Source organism: Ovis aries, chromosome 6, assembly GCF_016772045.2.
Source record: "Ovis aries strain OAR_USU_Benz2616 breed Rambouillet chromosome 6, ARS-UI_Ramb_v3.0, whole genome shotgun sequence".
Classification (NCBI taxonomy): domain Eukaryota; kingdom Metazoa; phylum Chordata; class Mammalia; order Artiodactyla; family Bovidae; genus Ovis; species Ovis aries.
Window position 1 is genome coordinate 6,166,785 of NC_056059.1, and position 20,716 is coordinate 6,187,500.

The window sequence follows — 20,716 nt, forward strand, 5'->3', positions numbered from 1 at the left end:
TCTCTTTTCACTTTCATGCACTGGAGAAGGAAATGGCACCCAACTCCAGTGGGTTCTTGCCTGGAGAATCCCAGGGACGGGGGAGCCTGGTGGGCTGCCGTCTATGGCGTTGCACAGAGTCAGACACGACTGAAGCGACTTAGCAGCAGCAGCAGCATACAGTCAAGGGAATTCTCCAGGCCAGAATACTGGAGTGGGTAGCCTTTCCCTTCTCCTGGGGATCGCCCCAACCCAGGGATCGAACCCAGGTCTCCCGCAGTTACAGGCAGTTTCTTTATCAGCTGAGCCACAAGGGAAGCCCTATTAAAGCATGATAAGGATACGACAAAACAGGGTAGGAATGCTGAGCCCTTTTAAACGGATACATTTTTCGTGGTCTGTGTATTTTAACTCCAGTTCAGTATAAATGACTAATTAAAAACTGGGCTAACTGGCTGTTCTGCAGGGTACCTGGGGAATGCCCGTACGATCAAGTTAACCTACTTGTATAGAGATTTGTGATTTCATACACAAACCATAGTGATTATTGTATCTCAATCTACTTTTATCTTTTTCCAGTTAGGAAAGGGGGCTTAAAGCAAATTAAGCCTTTCTTGTGAAGGCAGTTAATTTATACTTACTACAGTTATTATTATTAAAGTTAATCACAGGAATGGCTCTGTTAGAAGTTACCCACCAGGACTGTCAAATCTATTTTGGTGACTCATGTCCCAGATCTCGTCACCCCAGACGTGGTCCTTGGCTGGGGCGCCCTGAGCCGCTGCGCCGTCAGGGCTTCGTGGGAGGTGGGTCCCAGCTCCTCCTAGACCCACGCGCTGATCTGGCGGAAAGCGAGGCAGGACAGTCATTGTTCTCCCAGGTCCAGGGAAAAGAGCGCGGGCTACCAGCACCTCTCATTTTCGGGCGAAAATTTCCCCAGCTACAGCTCTCTGGGTTTGGGCTGGGTCTTCGCAGCGTGACCTTCCCTTGCCTAGAGTGGGACGCTCAGCGAACACATCCCCCGTTACCTTTGCGCGCTCCGCCGGAGCCCGCCTGGCATGCAGCGCACCCCAGCGGCCGCCTGGCCTCCTTTCTAGTCCTGGCCACTAGGCTTCCGGAGAGCTCGCCAGTCGCCGCCCCGGCCGCCTCGGAATCTGGAGACTCGAGACTTCCAGAGCCAGTCTCAGGCAGACCCCGGGGAAGGCGCGGGGCTGCGGCACCCCCACCCCCCACCCCCCGCCCGCCGCACCTGGAAGCGGTGAGGACCTGGAGAGGCGGGGCGCGGCAGGAGGCTGGCCGGGCGAGTGAGCAGCTCCGCCGAAAGCCGGCCCGACTGAAGCAGGGCGAAGGGGGAGGGTCTCGAGGCGCGTTCTGCTCCTCCGAGGGAGGGACCCCAGCTGGAGTGGAAAACCAGCACCAGCTGACCGCAGAGACTTGCCGCGCTGATCATGGAGAGGGCCGGCCCCGGCTCCGCGCGGCCGCAACAGCAGTGGAACCAGGACTCGGTCGAAGCGTGGCTGGACGATCACTGGGACTTTACCTTCTCTTACTTTGTTAGGAAAGGCACCAGGTAAGAAGAGGAGCCACGGAAGACCCGGCGGGGCATGGAGCGTGACCTGGGGTTTATCTCTCTCCTCTATTGAATTTCCCCCTTCTTTAAGCATTAAACAATTTCCACTCTCAGGCCCTCTGCCTTTGAAGTAGGGCCATGATCCTACGGTGTAGAGACCTCGACTTTTAAGGCGAGTACAGTCGAAAAACCCAAGCGTCGGATCCGATCCAACTTGCTCACAAAAGTTCAAATACAAAAACGTATATGCCGAACCCCCACCCCCACCCCCACCCCCTCCACACGCCGGCAGCCCTAGCATTCCCTGGGAGCAAGATTATTTCCCTATATTTGCGCTCACGGGCCTTTCTCTAGCCCCCTAAATCTCCTTAGCGAAACCAAAACAGTGTTTGACCCCCTTCCCTGCAGCTCCGGAAGCACCATTTCCAACGCGGCCCCCGCGGCTCCGCTCCTCCCCCGTCCCCCTTTGCCCCGGCCCTGGCGGGGCGGGGAAGCCGGGGTAGGGGCGAGACCGAGAAGCAGCCCGAAGGCAGCACCATGCCGGAACCGTCCCAGAGTGAGTGCTGTCGTCTTTTGCCCCCCTTCCAGTCCCCTGGTTGTCCCGCGCTCTTCCTTTCCTTCGCGTTTGCGCGCAAGGCGGCGGCGTGGAAGGCGCTCCGCGGAGGGCCTGGCGGCGCGCACACAAAGGACGGCGGAGAGCTGACCCCGGGGGTGGCAGGTCCCGCGGGCCCGAGGCGACCCCGGAGGCCAGTCTCCTGGTCCGGAGCCAAGCGCCGGGGCGGCTGCTGCGGAGGGCGGGGAGGAGGGAGCCTGTGCTTGGGGAGGAGGCTGCGCAGCGGACAGTCGAGGCGCGCGTGGGAAACGCCCGCGGGAGAATTGGAGAGGCATTGAGGCTGAAGCCGAGGGGCTCGGAGGGTGGAACGAAGAGTGGGAGGCGGGCGGGTGCCCGGAAGCCGGAGAGTTGATGCGAAGTCGCCGCGAGGGCGAGGCTGCTGCGCGCGGGCGCGGGCTGACTCCCAGGCGCGCTCCTCTGGAGAAGGGGCCCGGACTTCGCCGTCGCCGCCCCGGGGCAGCGGCCTTCGGGCAGCCGGAGGTGGCCGCCTCGGCCGGGAGGGAGGCGCGCGCGGGGCGGTGATGGTGGAGGAGCCGGCCGGGGCTGGCCGCCGGGCTCCCACCCGCCGGCGCACGGCCGCGGTCCGGCCTGGCGCTCCCCGCCAGGGGGCGGCGCGGCGCGGGGCGAGCGGGCGGCGGCGGGCGGCGGCGCGACGGCGGGGACCGTAGGGAAGCCGGCTTCGAGCGACCCGCCTCACCTGGGCGAGTCGTCGCCCCCGGCGCCGCCTGCAGTCCAGGGTCCGCCGAGGCCGCCTGGTGTGCACCTCCAACTTCCCACGTTTGCTATGTTGCCTTTTGGAGACAAAACAAGGTACTTCCTTCAGCGCTGCCCCCGTCTTTTCCACTTTTCCCGGGGGCGCGGTGGGGCCGGGTGCTGTGCTGGGTGGTGGCACCCGGCTCACACTGGCGGGGAGATGCTTTATTGGAAATGCGTTCTTTGACATTTTTGTCTTCCTTAACATTCCTGCAGATGTAATATTTTTGAAATCTTAGATGAGTCTTTTTAACTCCCGTTTCTCCCAACGAACGTTGAGGGTTGCTATCGGTTTGATGACTTTGGGGGTTTTTTAAAGAGGCTAAGGTTTTGGGACAAACCTTATCTCTTCTGTTTAATTACTCCGCCTTCCTTTTAAAATCCTCTTCTCCGTCGCTTTCGTCTTCTATCACAATACTTAATCTGGAGTGACCAGAGGATAAACCCTGAATGAAAGGATTTCTTTCCGAAGGGCACTTTTCTGCGCGTTTGAGGTGAGCACCAAGACCGTCTAGGCCTGGAATGATCCATTGCTGGAGGCCAACAGTTTCTAGAGGTCGCCTCCTCCGAGCCGTCTGTCCCCGGATTCCTTTCACCGTTTGCACACTTCCACCCTTAATGAATTACAGCGCATAAGAGACTGGGCAGAACTGGGCTGATCTTTTAAGTGTGTAGGGGGATGTTCTTTAGAGATGTTCCTTAGGCATATTATTAAGAAAGAACGAAATTATTTATTTAAAAATCAGCGTTAATATCCTTTTTCTTTGTTTTCTCTCCTCTCCCTTTAAAGACACAAACTTGGGGGGTGTTTGGCGGTAGCTTTTAACTCATACCTAAGAACACTTCACTTTGAGAATCTGCCAAAACTTGAAGAGTAATATTTTTTTCCTAACAAATTAAATTAATTTTCTTTTCACATTTTTTTCCTCCAAAGTAGCATAGGATTAAAATCTCAATTCTCAAAATTACACTACTCAGTGTAAAATTTAGATTATCTGAGACTGTGAAAGACTTTTTCTTCAGTTGGAGTTTTTATATTACAGTTGATATACAGTTGATATTACAATTGAGAGTAGGCTGAACACTTTTTGTGATATGTGTGTGTGTGTATTTATAATCTTGAGAGAAGAGTTTATGTTGAGTAGAAGTTGGAAAACGAAAGTGAAGATATTCAAGAATAGTGCAGGCCCTCAGTTTTAGGAATTATAAAGTGCTGAAAGTTGTCAGTGTGAAGAATATAATCTAAGTCTTGTGTGTAGCCATAATTTTTTCTAGAAACAATATTCCAGTTTGGGCTTATATTTGATAGCATTAACTGGAGACTTAAAATTTTAAGGATGAGAGGTTGGACATAAAAATGCCAACCTGCTAAACACCGTGTGATTCACATGGTTGTGGTAAAATCACTGCAGACACTAACTTTACAGCTAAGTTGTGTGTGTGTGTGTGTGTTTAACAAGAAGCTCGTGTTCCCCACTTCTCAAATTTTGTATGTATAAAATGAATACTGTTGTAATTCAGGAAACTTGTGAAATAGAATAGTTCTGTAGGGGCAGTTTGCATGTTTATTTATTTAAAATAAATTTGGATTTACATAGATTGGCCATCTGCATCTGTAGACAGGCTTATTGGTAGAACTATTTCCTCCTTATTTGATTTAATTGTTTGACATTTATGTATGCTTCTCTGTTCTCTTCCCAGACTGAATGGTCTGCACCCAATAGTCGTCATTGAATAGAAGGAAGATTCTAGCACTCCTAAACTCTCGTTTAAACACCTGTGAATTTTGATTGACCTGGAAAGCAGTTATTGCTGCTATATTACATTGTTTTCTATAATTATCTTTCAATACAGAGCTAAACACCTCCTTAAAAGCCAGAGTGTGCAGCACACAAATAAATGGTTTTTAGCAATCAAAACCTGTTTAAGTGAATTTGAGAGTGTCAGTTGAACAATTCATAACATAATCTATTGGCATAAAAATTAGTTTGCGACTAGAAACTAAAACCTGTGGAAAATTCCCACCCTTTCTGTTGTAGAAAGCTTTGCAGTCCTACAGGTTTGAGATACCATGTTCATTAAGGGCTTAAATGCTCCTGCCTTTGCAGATGAAGCCTTTCTGCCACTTTAACAGCTGTTGTTATTCTTGACAGCATATTAGAATAATTTACCTTTCAATAGTTACTTACCAGCTCTGTGATTGTGGTCAGTGTCTTATGTTATTTAGTACTGAGGAGGTAATATGATTAACTTTTTATTACTTTGTTTTGTACTAGACAAAAGCAGAATATTTGGCATATACTGGAAATAGGAGATATTAAATGAGGGCAACTTTTTATGACTTCTTGGATCAAAGTCCAGAAACAGAAGGTTTACACTCCCATACAGTTTTCTCTGATAGAGTTTTTATTTAACACTGCAAAGCTGTGGTGAATTAGTTGGTGTTCCAGGTTCACTGTTTAGGATTCTTTCTATTTTGTTTGCTTGTTTTTAATATTTTTTTCATCTCTTGAAGCTGTAATTATTATTTGCAAGATATTTTTCTTAAAGTCAGATGATGAGTGTGAAATAAATATTGCTACGCACTCTTTAAAATGATTATTTCTATATCATATAGGACTATAACCTTTTCACAATTTCAGACAAACATTTTGTTAAACATATTTTGTTAAGTAGCCATTAAGATTGAAGACAATAAAATCCTGTGGGTATTGACTTAGTCGGGCTTTGATATTATTTCTAATATTTTTATTATGGTAATTCTGGTGTGATAATGTCCTTTTATCCTTGTATTGCTTATAACCAGGGTCCTTATAGCCAGCTCTAAGGCACTTTTTAGTGCCCTAAAAGCTCCATGTGGGTTGAATTTGGATGTGATTGAATCTGGAAGAATCCTCAGGAGCCCCTGAAATGATGCTTCTCATCACTCTTCGGTCGCTAATGTTCTCAAGGTTTTTTCTATTTGGTTCCGTTTTTAAAGCCCCCACGCAATACAAGAGCATGATTCCTAAAACTGTGGTAGAACCCAGCGTAGTGGCAGTTAGTCATAAATATTTCAAAATAAATATATTCGTTTAATATTAATATAATACTTAGGCTTGTAATACATTTCATTAACTTTTTCTTCGGTTTGTGATCTAAAGTGAAAGTGAAGTCGCTCAGTCCGACTGTTTGCGACCCCGTGGACTGTAGCCTACCAGGCTCCTCTGTCCATGGGATTTTCCAGGCAAGAGTACTGCGGTGGATTGCCATTTCCTTCTCCAGGGGATCTTCCCGACTCAGGGATCAAACCCAGGTCTCCCGCATCTGTCGCACTGTAGACAGAGGCTTTACCCTCTGAGGCACCAGGGAAGTCCTGAGGGACTTATCTTTGTGATCTAAAGATCTACAGAACTTGCTAATATTTTCATGAAGTCATCTTCAGGCCCTAAAGATGAGCAGCTTCTAGCGTTTTGATTATGTTGTGCAACAGAATTTCCTATTTAGATAGTTCCACCTGAAAAAATGACTTGAGTCTTGTCTCTGATATCATTTCTTTAAAAATATTTGAAGGTGTTTTCAAGTTGTCTGGGTAGAGTTTGGACCTTCACCCTTACCTGATTACAAAGAGTAGCTTCCTCTAGATTTGAAGACATGATTTAACTTACAACTGCTTGAACTTCATAGTACATTTTAATAACGGTTGGGAGAAAGTTCTTTCATGTTTAAAAAGGCTGGGGGAAAAAACCTGCTTGGTGTTTATTAGTTTGTCCCCTAAATATCTTTCAAACTATTTGTTATACCTGTAACTGTTGTATTGAGTTGTTTTCTTTCTTTGTTTTCAGGGCTAAGTGTAGGATAAAAGCTCTTCTTAGGATAAGAGCCTTTGGTAAGGACTGCAGAGTAATTAAATAAATCATTGAGTTGATTGATAGTGAAGGATTGAAAAATGACTGAATTTTGAATGCAGAGTAGCTACTGACTGTGCAGGACTTCCTATGAGATTAGTTTAGCTGGACAGATACAGATTTAGTTGACCAATTGATGTGGCTGATTGATGTGGCCTTGGAAGTATCTGTTAAATCAGGTTCAGCTAAAAAAAAAAGTACCTGTGAATTACACTAAGAATAAAAATGGAAGAAACTTTTCCATATGAGTCATTCACTTGATACTTAGCTCTGTAATCTTACTGACTTGGTATTCTCATTTTATTTTGAATCTTTTTTTTTTCCCACGGTGTGAGTGCTTTATTTATTTTCTCTAACTGGCAGGAATTTATATGTATTGCCAACTAAATATCAGGCAGGTAAAGCAAACTGAGTGTTAAGTTTATAAGAATCATTCTGATAAATATTCTTAAAAGCTTCTAAAAGCCTTTTATTGGGTAGGACAGGAAGTTCCTTTGTTTTTTTTCTGGAACATGTTATGGAAAAAAGCAAACTATTCCAACTCAATATATATATGGATGTGTGTGTGTATATGTGTATATATATATGCCCCATTTGTAGTTTGTGGTGAACTTGCTTTTTAAAGTCTTAGGTGCCATTGTTAGCTTCTGTGTTCTTTGAAACCGTTTCCTTGATTCTGAATTATAAAGTAAGATTAACTTTTTCAAAAACTGTCTTTTCTGAATAATTTTATTACATCTAAACTTGAGAGAGAAAAGTCTCCTATCTGATATAATATCGCTGGTAATAATCATGAAAAAAGTAATCACTTCTACTTTCCATTGAATAAGCGTGCTGAGGTTATAAGAAAAGATCCTGATTTTTTTTTTTAAAACACATACAAGATCTTTGAACTTTATAGAGCTAGAGATCATGTAATCCAGTGTTTCTCAAATTTAAGTAACCTTCCCCTGTTAAAGAAAGACATTCTTATCAACCTCCATTATTTAAACCTCCATTAAAAAACTTTCGGTCACAAATGACAGAAATTCATACTGAACTCATACAAAAGTGACATTCCTGGGTATTGGTTTGGATGTGAAATTCAGTGTGATGACATAATCTTGTCAGTATTCTTTTTTTTTTTTGCCTGTATATATATCTAATCAATCTGTCTTTCCCCCTTTCTTCCCTCTATCCATCTCACCATTCATCCATCCCACCATCCATCCATTTGTCCAGCCATCCTTTTGATGCTATGCTGTATTGGTTTTATTTTCCAGCAGGCTTTCTTCATGTGTTGGAACATTTTTCTTGGCAAGTTTATGTGGGTCTTAAACTTTTGATGTTTGAGAAATACCTTCTTATCCATGTCAATCCTCTCAGAATTATTGTGGCCTTACTTGCATAATTTGCCTGCTCTGGACCAACCTTTATTTCTGGAAGAATAGGTTTGTCTCCTTACTTCGTTGGGGCAGGTAACCCATAATGTGATGTGTCAGTGGGGAAGGAAAAGTTCCCAAAGGAAAGTGATGTGAGTGCACCCAGAAGTTCGAGCTATCTGCCGTACCTAATATTGACTTTCTTTTAAAGTTAGTTAAATGTGGAATTCTTAAGAGTAGGTATAATTTAATCATAGTTATAGCATTTGTGCAACTGCAATACCAAAATAAATGTATAAGTTAATTATGAATAAAATGATAAAACTCTAGCCAAATGCAAATTGACAACACTCATTAAATCATCCTGGTGGAGTGAATGTGGCCCTAATTGCAATATGATGCTAGGGTCTGGTGAGGTCATCTTGCTTTTGCTACAGTTGCCTCTGATGATTCATTTTTCCCACTGGGTCTCTCTCAACAGTCATGAAACTTTTAGTCCTATAGCTCAGTACACCAGCTTTTGGTTTTACTTGGCTTGAAAGCATATTTGCATGTTAAATCGACCTCTTTTATTTTCTCGTTATCCCAGAACCGTTGGGCTGCAGTGTGACTGTAAACACAAATATAAACTTGACTCCTACAACTGCAGGATAGTAGTTGGTTATAAGGTGGTCATCCCAGTAATTTAAAGTGTACATCTTGGTCTTTGTTGTTGTTGTTGTCATTAGTGTGAAAACACAGAATTGAAGCGTTTCTGTAGAAAAACTGTGTGTGCGCGTGTTAGTCACTCAGTTGTGTCCAGCTCTATGTGACCCCGTGGACTGTAGCCCTCCAGGCTTCTCTGTCCATGGGATTCTCCAGGCAAGAGTACTGGAGAGATTGCTGTGCCCTCCTCCTGGGGATCTTCCCAACACAGGGAATGAACACAGGTCTCCTGCATTGCAGGCTGGTTCTTTACCATCTGAGCCTACTACAGGTCTTCAAAACATACTTTCTGCAGACTCTGAGGTCTTCTCATACCTCAGATTGAGACATGCCAATCTAATCTAATCTTTTCTCCACGTCTAAGCTGCAGAACAAATTGACTTACATATGTACAGCATAGATTTTGGTTATTAGATTTTCTTTTAAATGTAAATAGATACTTCTTTAAGGAACATTTTTCATACATGTGATTATGAATGCATGGAAAATTGCAAAACATGTCTCTTCCTATTCTTGGTCAAATTTGAATGTAAAACCATATGAAGTGGTTATGCATTTTATTTATATTTGGTCCCAGTAAGCTTCTGAGATGTTTTTATAGCTGGAGAAGACTTGGGAACGTTAAATAACTTTAGGCAGCATTTGTTTCTAACCCATGCCAGAAGCAAGGGAATTACTCAGTGTTCAGAGTAGAGGTTATTGTAGGAATCACTTGGAGGTGTCTCAGATCTCCCCTGTTTCATTTAATACCCTGTTATAGTATGGTAATCTTTTATTCTTATTAACCCTTGCTTTTTTCTCCTTTTTTAATTGAAGTATAGTTGATTTACAATATTGTGTGAGTTTCAGGTTTACAGCAAAGTGATTCAGTTATATATGTATCAGTTTTGTATATATGTTTAGTATGTATATTTTATAGATATATTTTTTTCAAATTATTTTCCATTACAATAAACCATTGCTTCTTAAAGGGGATGCTGTTTGGCCTTTGGTAGTGATACATTTTGTTGTGAGAAGCTGCTCAGCATGTTGCAGGATGTTTAACATCCCTGGGCCCCAGACACTAAATGTCAGGAGCACCCCGACTGTTTTGACACACATTTCCAAATGCCCCCAAAGTCTGGCACCAGTACTTGGTTGGGAACCACTGTTCTGAGCCCTTTAAAATTTATTTCAGTTTACGATGGTTAAAGGCCCCAGCTAGGACAGATTTAAGCTTCAACTCCCAAACTACATCTTTCTTAAGAGTATGACCTTTAGGTACTTTATTTGCTTTCTCTGTAAAATGTTAATAACATTACTTCTAGTGTTCTTAAGAAATTTAAAGGAAATAATACATATTTTAAAATCTTTTTTTAGAGTGATTTTCAGTAGGTTACAATTTATTTTACATTGGGAATCATCAGTGGTTTAATTATAATTGCAAGTTTGGGGAGTCATCCCCCTATTCTGATACATGGAAATTAGAACAACAGAATAGGGATTTAATAGACTTTGTGTCCTTATTTTTAAAGTGAATTTTTATTAAAGGTTTGAACAGAACCTTCTGAAGACTGTGTAAGGTACTGGAAAGGGAATTGGAATGGGAGTTCAGACCTCCCATCTGTGTCCCCAACTTGGTAACTGGCACAGGTTAATAGACCTTGGCTTTATGTGAGATGGGAGTGGTGAGAAATCAAGGCAGAGAGATTTATAAATGAGTTTAAAATTCTCTTTCATCTCTAGGCATTCTTGATTCTCAGCAGAAGTTGATTCTCAACTTCTCAAAATACTTCTTTAAGTATTTTCCAAATAAGAGTGGTGGATCTAGGTCAGAGTGTCCAAACATGGCAACTAAAACTATAAAATCAGGATCCAGAAGCAGGAGAAATATCTGTTATATTTTATGTAAGTTTTTGTGTGTTTTTCCTACAGATGATTTTAGCCCATTTCCATATGTTGTCAACCATCCTTTGACAGGAAATTAGTACACTCTTTTTGATTCTAGTTTTAATTAATTAATTCACATGAAGATGGAAAAAGCACTGGAAAGAAAGAGAAAGGGGTGATGTTTCAATAGTGGGCTTAGAAACGTGTTCCTGCCTTGTGTTTTATGGATCATTCAGGGCCTGCAGCTTTTTGTTCTGTTTTATTTGAGGCGCCCTGCAAATCTCCCCAAATGTTATACCACACAAGGGTAACATCCATGAGGCTCAAGTATCAACCTACTTACAGAATTCCCCCAAGTAAGCCCCCTTGGGTAGGAACTAAAACGAACCGACTTTAATCCCTAAATCTCCTGTAGCAAATGTTAAAGCATTGTTTTTAATCAAGTATTGAAACCGTTCCCCAGTTTAAAATTATGGTTTTTATGAAATATTGTTAAGGCTTCTATCATAGGCAGTTAGTTGTATATTTTATCACAATTGTTAAACAGTTTTATTATATCTTTGGTATTTAGAAACCACATCATCCTCCAAATTCTGGAACTTATTTTTAGCGATTAAGTTCTGGGTAGTAATAGAAAAACAATTTATGCTCTCAGAGTGATTTTTCTCGGCTAAATGATCAGCTCTTATTCTTTATGTATTATTTAGAAAATTATGTCATACATAAGTAGTTGTTGGTCTAAGGAGTCCATGTTTTCACAATTCTAATTTGAGAAACTACAGACATTAAAACACCTTTTTTGTTTTTGCAGAAGTGTTTTTGTAGAGAAATTAGTACTTTAAACTAGGAGTTTGGAAAATAAATGGCTAACATCTAGTTATTCTGTAGAAATCCATGAATAAATTCTTTTTATTTTTATAAAAAATTTAATTGCCTTTGAAAATATACTCCAGTTAATGTTTGATTAACTTAAAAACAGTAACTGTAATATATTAAACCCTTAGTACCAGACTCTATGCGATCACTTTATAGGTGTCATTTTTCTGAATTTTCTTAAGACGTCTATGAGGATTAATACCCTTATCTCCATTTTATAGACAGCATAAATAATGCACCTGAGGTCTTATCTTAGAAGCAACTCTGGTTGAAGCCTAAGTTTGTCCCACCTGGGGCCCTTCAGTCTCTACTGAAATTCAGTGTCAGTATTAATGGAAGCAAAGGAAAAACTCAGAGATTTAATATAATGAGAAATTTAACTCAGGAAGAAGCTGAGGTTCCTCCTGGTGCCTCTTAATGTGCAAGCACGTCACTAAATGAGCTGCCTAGAGACCTTGCCCAAGTGGGTTTTGTTACCATATATGATTTTAGAGCGTAAAAAGTGAGAACTCTCTGGTGATATCTTACAATAGAATGGCTTAAAATGTAGGTATTAGACTGTTAACAATTATATTCTTAGTATTAGACTACGGATACCCTAAGTGCAGTATATTTTCAAAGAATTTTTACCCTCTGGCACATTATTTTAGGCAAGAGCACAAAACACATTAAGCTGGTTGCCCTACAAGTAGGTTTCATCTAACTATATTTTTAACTCATGAGAATTATTATGTTTGCATTAGAATTTTACACTGCTTTGTAAATTGTTTCCTTTTCTTGATGCCAAGAAATTTTCTTTAAAACCTAGACAAGGTATTTTAATTATTTTTCCCTTTCAAAGCATCTGGAATACTGAATATGTATTTTAAGGTATTCCTGTCTTTTTAAGATTCATTTTGTAACTGGAGTGAGCAGTTCAACTTTGGTAGAAAGTTAAGTTATTATTGGATGGAGCTACTTTGTGTATCCGTTTGCTAATCATATTTGAAATGCTATGTGAGAGCTTGTATTTCACTATGCAGTGTTTTGCATATCCCATTTAATATTTCTAGATTATAGGCATTTGGAAAAACTGTGATCTAATTAGATTAGTGGAAAATTATATTAGTTATAGTATAAATTATAAACTGTAGTTTTCCTTTCTGTGATAGGCAGTAATATTGAGTGAAAATGAGAAAGTGCAAAAGCGGAAAGTTTTCCTCCTTAACAGAGTATGTGCCATCATATAGTGACTTTCCTTTTCTTTTAAAATGAATGTGCCTGTGTGCTCAGTCGTGTCTGACTCTCTGCGACCCCATGGACTTCAGCCCACCAGAATCCCCTGTACGTGGCATTTCCCAGGCAAAAACACTGAAGCAGGTTGCCATTTCCTCCTCCGGGGTTTTTAGTGAATATTACTAACCAATTTATAAAATTTTTGAAAAGTATGAAATGAAGTGTAGGTGATAATACAAAAATTAAAACTATTTAAATATCCAGTAAAAACATATTATTAATCATTACCTTGACTCTTATTTTAAGGATATTTTTCATCTTCTTTAAAAATAGAAACATATGGGATGTGTAGTATGAAATAGCACTTTATTTCTGCCACGTGTGTAATTTTGATGAGATAAACTCTTTATTACAATGATTAAAAAAAAAAAGACAATTCACCTAGACTTTCTGCCCCACAGATTTCCTTCTGTTTTCTTTGTGTTTTAATCATTCACAAGTGAATGTATTCATTCCATTCCTCTGTATATTATTAAAGACCCCAAATGTCCGACACTGGAAATGCCAGTGCTCAGCCTTTTCCTGCAGCACTGCTGGAACCTGGCTGCCTGGCCTTTTGAGTGCATAAACTCAGTTCTGTTGAGCGCTCCACCCACACTGCAGAGAAGGCGACGGCACCCTACTTTAGTACTCTTGCCTGGAAAATCCCATGGGTGAAGGAGCCTGGTGGGCTGCAGTCCATGGGGTCGCTAACAGTCAGACACAGCTGAGCGACATCACTTTCTCTCTTCACCGTCATGCATTGGAGAAGGAAATGGCAACCCACTCCAGTATTCTTGCCTGGAGAATCCCAGGGACGGGGGAGCCTGGTGGGCTGTCGTCTATGGGGTTGCAGAGTCGGACACGACTGAAGCGACTTAGCAGCTGCAGCCACCCACACTGACACATTGTCTTGAAGGATACCATGCTATTAACGCTCTAAGGAAGCCTCATGAAGTCAAAATATGCTAAAGATTATTCCTCCGGACACTGATTTTTATATTACATCATCATTGCGTGGGCAAGACTCTTGAGCTGCTAGGGTCTTCAGTAAAGTAGAATATTAAGGTAGTAAACTTCTGGTTGGATTCATTGTTTTAAAAGATTTGAGATTTAAAATCCAAGTCACATTTATGATAACTCATAGCAAGTTTTTATCAGCTTCCAGTTGGCTTCATTTCCTGCCATCTAATTAATATCAGTTGGGCGGGGGGGGGGGGGGGGGATTCTTTACTTGCTCTTCTGAGGTTCTTTACTTCTTTACTTGCTGTTTACCTGCCTTGTGGGAAAGGGTCCCTTGGTGAGCCATGAGTAGCATCTGTGCAAACTTGTGATACAAGTTTGAAATCACAAATAGTATTCACATTTATGTTACCCAAGAGGAATAACTCCCAGCATTGATCTTGGTACCCTCCAGATTTTCTGCATCTCACTTCCCAGGTGGTGCTAGTGGTAAAGAACCTGCCTGCCAATGCAGGAGACACAGGTTCGATCCCTGGGTCAGGAAGATGCCCTGGAGGAGGAAATGGTAACCCACTCTGGTATTCTTGCCTGGAGAATTCCATGGACAGAGGAGCCTGGCAGGCTACAGTCCATGGGGTCAGAAAGAGTCGGACATGACTGCAGTGAGTTAGCTCGCACGCAGGATTTCTCCAGTTATTGTAAGATATATTGTAGAAGGTTAAGAACAAAACTGGATGTTTACCCATTTTAAAAGAGGCATACAGTATAATTCATTTATGAGGTAAGACATTTTTTGTGTAATAAAACATGGAAGGAAATAACTGACTAGAGGATAATAAAACAGGTTTTGGTGAGGAGAGAAGGAATGGTTTGGATGGGATGTTAAACATCAGGATCTTGTCATTGATTATAAATTCTTGGCATTAACTTTTATTGCATTTCCTTTGGCTGTGGCTTTATTTCTAGCATCCAGGGCCTGTTGTCTTTCATTAACAGCCTTGTAAAAGTTAAATCAGCTCAAAGACTTCAAGATGGTTGCTCTGTTTTTGTTTGCAGGGCAATTAAAGACTTGCTTATATGAAAGTAGGGTTTCTAAGTTATTAGAACCTCCAGCAGAGGGTAAAATACCTTTGTGGAATTTGCATCCATTTCGTTCTTTTTGCTCAGACAGCCAGGGTGTAATTTATGTGGAGTTATGATGTAACTCCTCTTTTTAGGGGGAAGCTTAGTGGGATTCCATAATAAATAACAATCTGCAGTATCTTCTTTGGAAAAGGACCTTGATGGTCAGGGTGTGTGAAGACAGGCTGTTTCAAAATCATATCAGACCCGCTCAGCCTGTGGGCCTGTGCCACCAGGAACATGACATTCTTCCCCCTTACTTTGTTTGAGTCTCTTGGTTGAACGTCATGAGGAAATAAACACCCATTGCCCCTTACTCCAGCCCCGCAGCTCCACTGGAAAGGGTCTAGGAGATAGCAGCATCTCAAGTATGTGGAAGAGATTTTGAAATGCTTTCATGTGCATTTTCTAATTTGACTCGAATATCAGCCCCATGAGATAAGTGAAAGAATAAGAAAGAGAAGACGCCGAGGGGCAAAAGGAGATGACCAGAGTTGACTGGCCTAATAATAACCACCACCTATTGGTCTGCTGATAATGTTAGCATTTGTGGGAATTTTCCTGACCCATTCAGAGAGCTGCCCGTTTTTACAGTGAAGAACTTGTATTCAGGAGAAAATGAACTCCAGAGAAGTAGTGATTGTTCAGTAGAATTATCTCCTGATGGCCAGTTTAGTATTCTTGACTTTACACTCAACTGAAGATAGTCACCACCTTGCATTTCAGGAAGAAGTTAGAACAGGCTGGATATGGGATGAAATTGAAACTCAGAAGAAGAAAATAGTTTGCTATTGGTTACAAATCCCATTGGTAACAAATGCTAAAGTATAGGTTGGAATTTGGGATTTATGTCTAAAAACATAGCCTCTCAGTGCTTCCCAAGAATTTTTAGCAATGTGTCAGCCTCCCTTATATAAGTAGATTGCAGTTTGTTTTTTCTCTACTAAATATATATTATGATTTGGACAGTAAAATGACAAGGCTTGATGTAAGGAAGAATTTTATGCCACAGATTATTAATCTAAGAGCTTTTGAAAGTTCAGTTACCATAATACACAGGATCCTTTGTGCTCTTTCAATGATACAGTTAGCTATGTGATAGCACAGCTAATTGATGTGCTGTACAGACCTACCTTTCCTTTGATGTCTATCTGCCAACAATTTCAGTTGGGAAAAACAGAATATCAAATGACTAGTATGGTCATTTGAAATAAATTAAGTATAATTTGAATTTTAGATACTGTTTATGTTAAAACTGTATTCATTGTTTATCTGAAACTCAGCTTTAATTGGTATCCAGTATTTTTATTTGCTAAGTCTAGCGAAAGCACAGTGGACAGTGACTGCAGCCATGAAATTAAAAGACAGTTGCTCCTTTGAACCTGGATGGCATGTTAAAAAGCAGAGACAAAGGTCCATATAATCAAAGCTATGGTTTTTCCCGTAGTCACGTACAGATGCGCGAGTTGGACGGTAAAGAAGGTTGAGCACTGAAAAATTGATGCTTTTGAATTGCGGTGCTGGAGAAGACTTTTTAGACTCTCCTGGACTGCAGGAAGATCAAATTAATCAACTGTTAGGAAATCAACCCTGAATATTCACTGGAAAGGATGCTGCTGAAGTTGAAGCTCCAGTACCTTGGCCACCCGATGCGAAGAGTTGACTCATTGAAAAGGACCCCGATGCTGGGAAAGACTGAGGGCAGGAGGAGAAGGGGGCAGCAGAGGCTGAGATGATTAGATGGCATCACCAACTCAATGGATGTGAATCTGAGCAAACTCAGGGATAGTGGAGGACAGGGGAGCCTGGTGTGCTGCAGTGCACGGTATTGCAAAGAGTCAGTCGTGAACTTGGTGAGTGAACAACAAGAGCAGTGCAACCCTGAGAATCACTCTTATCTTGAACACATTCACTCTGCATTCTTTTCGGTGCATCATCTTAGGTTTATAAACCCTGACCTGTTTTCAGAGAAACAGGCATGAGGTTCAGTCAGATTTTTTTAAGGACGCTATCCTTCAGAGTTTCTGTTCTGAGTCCCTTGACACAGTGTTTTTACGTCAGTGGTTTAGTGTACCATCCTTTTGTGGTCTGGATGGAAAGAATTAAGTTAGAGGATGTGCTATTATAAGCGAGTGTGTTCTTTCTATACCGTATATGTTTAAATTTGATTTTTTACTCTTTCTACTGCATCTGGATGTTACGGAGTGTCTTATTCATGACAAACATTGATGTTCTGGGAACTTTTATATTCTTATAGGTTGTAAGACTTGGAATAGGAAACCTAGATTTGATTCCTAGTTTTGCTATCAGATAGCAGAGTGTGTTTGGTTCAGCCATTTAATTTAGCTTCTTAATTTAGAAAGTAGGATTGTTAATACCTGCCTCACCAGGCTTAAATAAAATGGTGCTTTTTTTCTTCCAGTATCTCTGATAGACATACTTTTCAAAAGGAAGAGAAAGAAGGGAAAGTAGAGATCCTGTCTCAGGCCATAGAAGGGATTTGCCCCAGTCGGAGCTATCAATCAGGTTTCTTAAATCCCATCTGGTATATTTACCCTCATATTTGACATGCTCATCTTTCCATCTTTATTCATTTATATGCAAAACCCACTTCAGTCTCTTGCCTGAAAAATCCCATGGACAGAAGAGCTTGGTGGTCCATGGGGTCTCAAAGAGTCTGAGATGACTTTAGCAACTAAACAATGACATATAACTTCGTATGACAGCAAAATTCAGTATGTGTATAAAGCAACTTCTGGACACCTAATAAGTCTCAGTTTGGGAGGAGAGGTCTGGGCCTGCTCACTCCTGTATCCCTGGTGGCAGCACAGTGCCTGACGTGCACAAGGAACTTAATGAGAATAATACGGTCTAGAGCAAAGGACACGTAAAGTGAATCCAGTTAAAATGAAGAAGTATCAGTGAAAAGGTTTTGATTGGAACTTTACTTTGAAAAATGGAACCACAGGTTATGAAAGTAAATTTGTTTTAGATCTAATAAAATTTAAATTATAATGGAAACTCCAAGCTAATTTAAAATAGACAGTTTCCGGCAAATAACTTTACTTGTTTGACATTTGCAACAAAATCATAGAGCTTTTTTTTCCCCAGATACAGTTTATTAAAATTAACATTTAAAGATCTTTGGTTTTTCCAGCAGCCTTTCTTAATCTAGAATGCACTTATTTGAACAGAATTCTCTTTTCAGGTATTTGTTATGCTAATGATCCTTGTTGATTTTGTTAGCTGGTTTTTAATTGGGCTTAACCTCTAATTATCAGTGGCTTTATGTAATATTAGAATAGTCCCCAACATCATTTTGTTCTACTTCTAGAAATTCTATATCTTACGTAAGTTTACATTTCAGTCTGCAAGTGATTTGTATTTGTAGAGCTTAAAGTGTTAAAGAACAGGAGATGATCAATACTCGTCTCAGGGAAGAAGGCTCACTTCACATAGCCACAGAGGTCTTGCGCCACAAAATGTCAAGGGATGCCTGAAAGGAGAGAGGTGTAAGAGATGATTTAATATTATTTATGGCTGGTTTATAAGTAATTGTTTCGATGTTATGATAACTTATGTTTCCTCCACAGGCGTATATATCTACAGGGACTCAGATAATCAATAATGTGGTCTTAAGAAAACCTTTCCTCCCATGACTGGTGCTTAATAAAAATTTGTTGATTGAATGACTGAATATACCAGATCTACTTTTCCTGTGTCATTTAATACTGAGTTCATTTCTCCAAGAAAGTATCTAGAAATACAACACCTGTGAGACAAATTAAACATAATAATGCAAGATATCTAACAAAGATTGTGGGGGCTCTGGCTCTGTTTAAGATGTGTAACAGGCCCTACGGGGTAGGTGAGGGTAGAGTAGCCACGATCAGTTATGAGGCTTACATCCAAGGGGTGGTGGCCATTAATAGCTAAAACATAATGTTGCTTTTCTAAGCATTCAAGTTTTCAAAAGACTGTTGTCCTTTTTAATGCAGTGAGTTTAGGAGGCTTCATTTATTTACTCATTCACTTCACTCAGGTATTTATCAGGGACATAGTATTAATATGTGATAGACATTTTCTAAGTACAGGAATGCAGTTGTTAACAAGACAGATGAGTATGAAATTGACATCTCCTTGAAGGAAACAGACAGTAAACCAACAGGTTAATAAACAAGAAAAATAGATGATAGTAAGAATTCATTACCTACTGTAATGGCAGAAAGCGAAGAGGAACTAAAGAGCTTCTTGATGAGGGTGAAGGAGCTGGCTTAAGACTAAATATTAAAAAACAAACAAACAAAAAACTAAGATCATGGCACCTGGCCCCATTGCTGCTGCTGCTAAGTCGCGTCAGTCGCGTCCGACTCTGTGCGACCCCCGTAGACGGAAGCCCACCAGGCTCCTCTGCCCCTGGGATTCTCCAGGCAAGAACACTGCATGGCAAATAGAAGGGGGAAAGTTGGAAGTAGTGGCAGATATCCTCTTCCTGGGCTCCAAAATCACTGCAGACCGTGACTGCGGCCATGAATTCAGGAGACGATGGCAGGGAAGCTGTGAGGAACCTAGGCAGTGTGTTGGAAAGCAGAGACATTACTCTGCCAGCAAAGGTCCGTGAAATCAAGGCTCTCTTCTTCCCCGTCGGTCATGTTCAGTTGTGAGAGCTGGACTGTAAGAAAGGCAGAATGCCAGAGAATTGATGCCTTCGAACTATGATGCTGGAGAAGACTCCTGAAAGTCCCTTGGACTGCAAGGAGATCAAACCAGTCAGTCTTAAGGGAGAGCAACCTTGAATATTCATTGGAAGGACTGATGCTGAGGCTGAAGCTCCCCATATTTTGGTTACCTGATGCGAACAGACGACTCATTGGGAAAGTTCCTGATGCTGGGAAAGATCGAAGGCAGAAGGAGACAAGGGCGTCAGAGGATGAGATGGCTGGACAGCATCACAGATGCAATGGACGTGAACTTGGGCAAGCTCTGGGAGATGGTGGGGGACAGGGAGGCCTGGTGTGCTGTAGTCCATGGGGTCACCCACAACTGGGTGACTGAAGAACAGCAAGAATTCAGATCGTATTGGGGGGAACATAGTGTGTTGGGGCCCCTTGAGAGGTGGAGTGAGCAGGGAAGACCTGTCTGTGCAGATGAGGAGGGAGCTTTGACCTGCCAGATGCAGGTGAGGAGAGTATTCCAGCCTGGGGACAGTCAAAGTGTGATGTGCTTGAGGAGCTTCAGGGAGGCCTGTGTGGACAGGAGGGACTGTGGTCGGGGATTGGAAGAGTTTGGGTTGTATTCTCAATTCAGTGAGAAGCCCAGTAAGATAGTTAAGATGTTAAGGCTTACTTTTTCAAAGATTGCTCTAACTGCCATGGGGAGAATGGGTTGAAGGAGGCTGGTATGATTTCAAAGTCCAGATAAGGGGCTGTGGCCAAAGTCCAAGATGAGAGATGATGCGGCTGGAACCAGGGAATTAGTACGGGAGACAGGAATCAGCAGATTGGACTATAGGGTTTTGGAAGTCAACTGGACAGGACTTGGTTGCTAGATTGGATGTGAGAGTTGAAGAAAACAAATTCCGAGTAATTCCTAGATGTGCAGTTGAGTAACTATTGAGTTGAGTGCTATTTATTGATACGAAGAAAATGGACGGGGAGTGAGGTTGGAGCAAGACGAAGGGTGGGCGTTAGGAATTGTGATTTCACCACTTTAAGGTGTCTGTTTAGATGTTGTCAAGTAGGTGGTTTGATTAAAATGTCGATCA

At 41.7% G+C, this 20,716-nt stretch overlaps 1 protein-coding gene across 5 annotated transcripts in view; it reads left to right on the forward strand.

Annotated features, from left to right (window-relative positions):
- The first annotated feature begins 1,405 nt into the window (after nt 1-1,405).
- The window catches only part of PDE5A (phosphodiesterase 5A), a 149,040-nt gene continuing 129,729 nt past the window's right edge, over nt 1,406-20,716 (forward strand). Inside the window, exon 1 of one of the 5 annotated variants that reach the window (XM_004009586.6) lies at nt 1,406-1,549. In XM_004009586.6, the coding sequence (XP_004009635.1) occupies nt 1,428-1,549 (122 nt within the window). In that variant the 5' untranslated portion in view covers nt 1,406-1,427. Of the gene's footprint in view, nt 1,550-1,582; nt 1,792-2,056; nt 2,106-2,817; nt 2,973-3,319; nt 3,410-20,716 lie in introns of those variants that run through there. The other 4 variants (XM_042251114.2, XM_012179413.4, XM_004009587.6 and 1 more) reach the window with 4 other exon arrangements.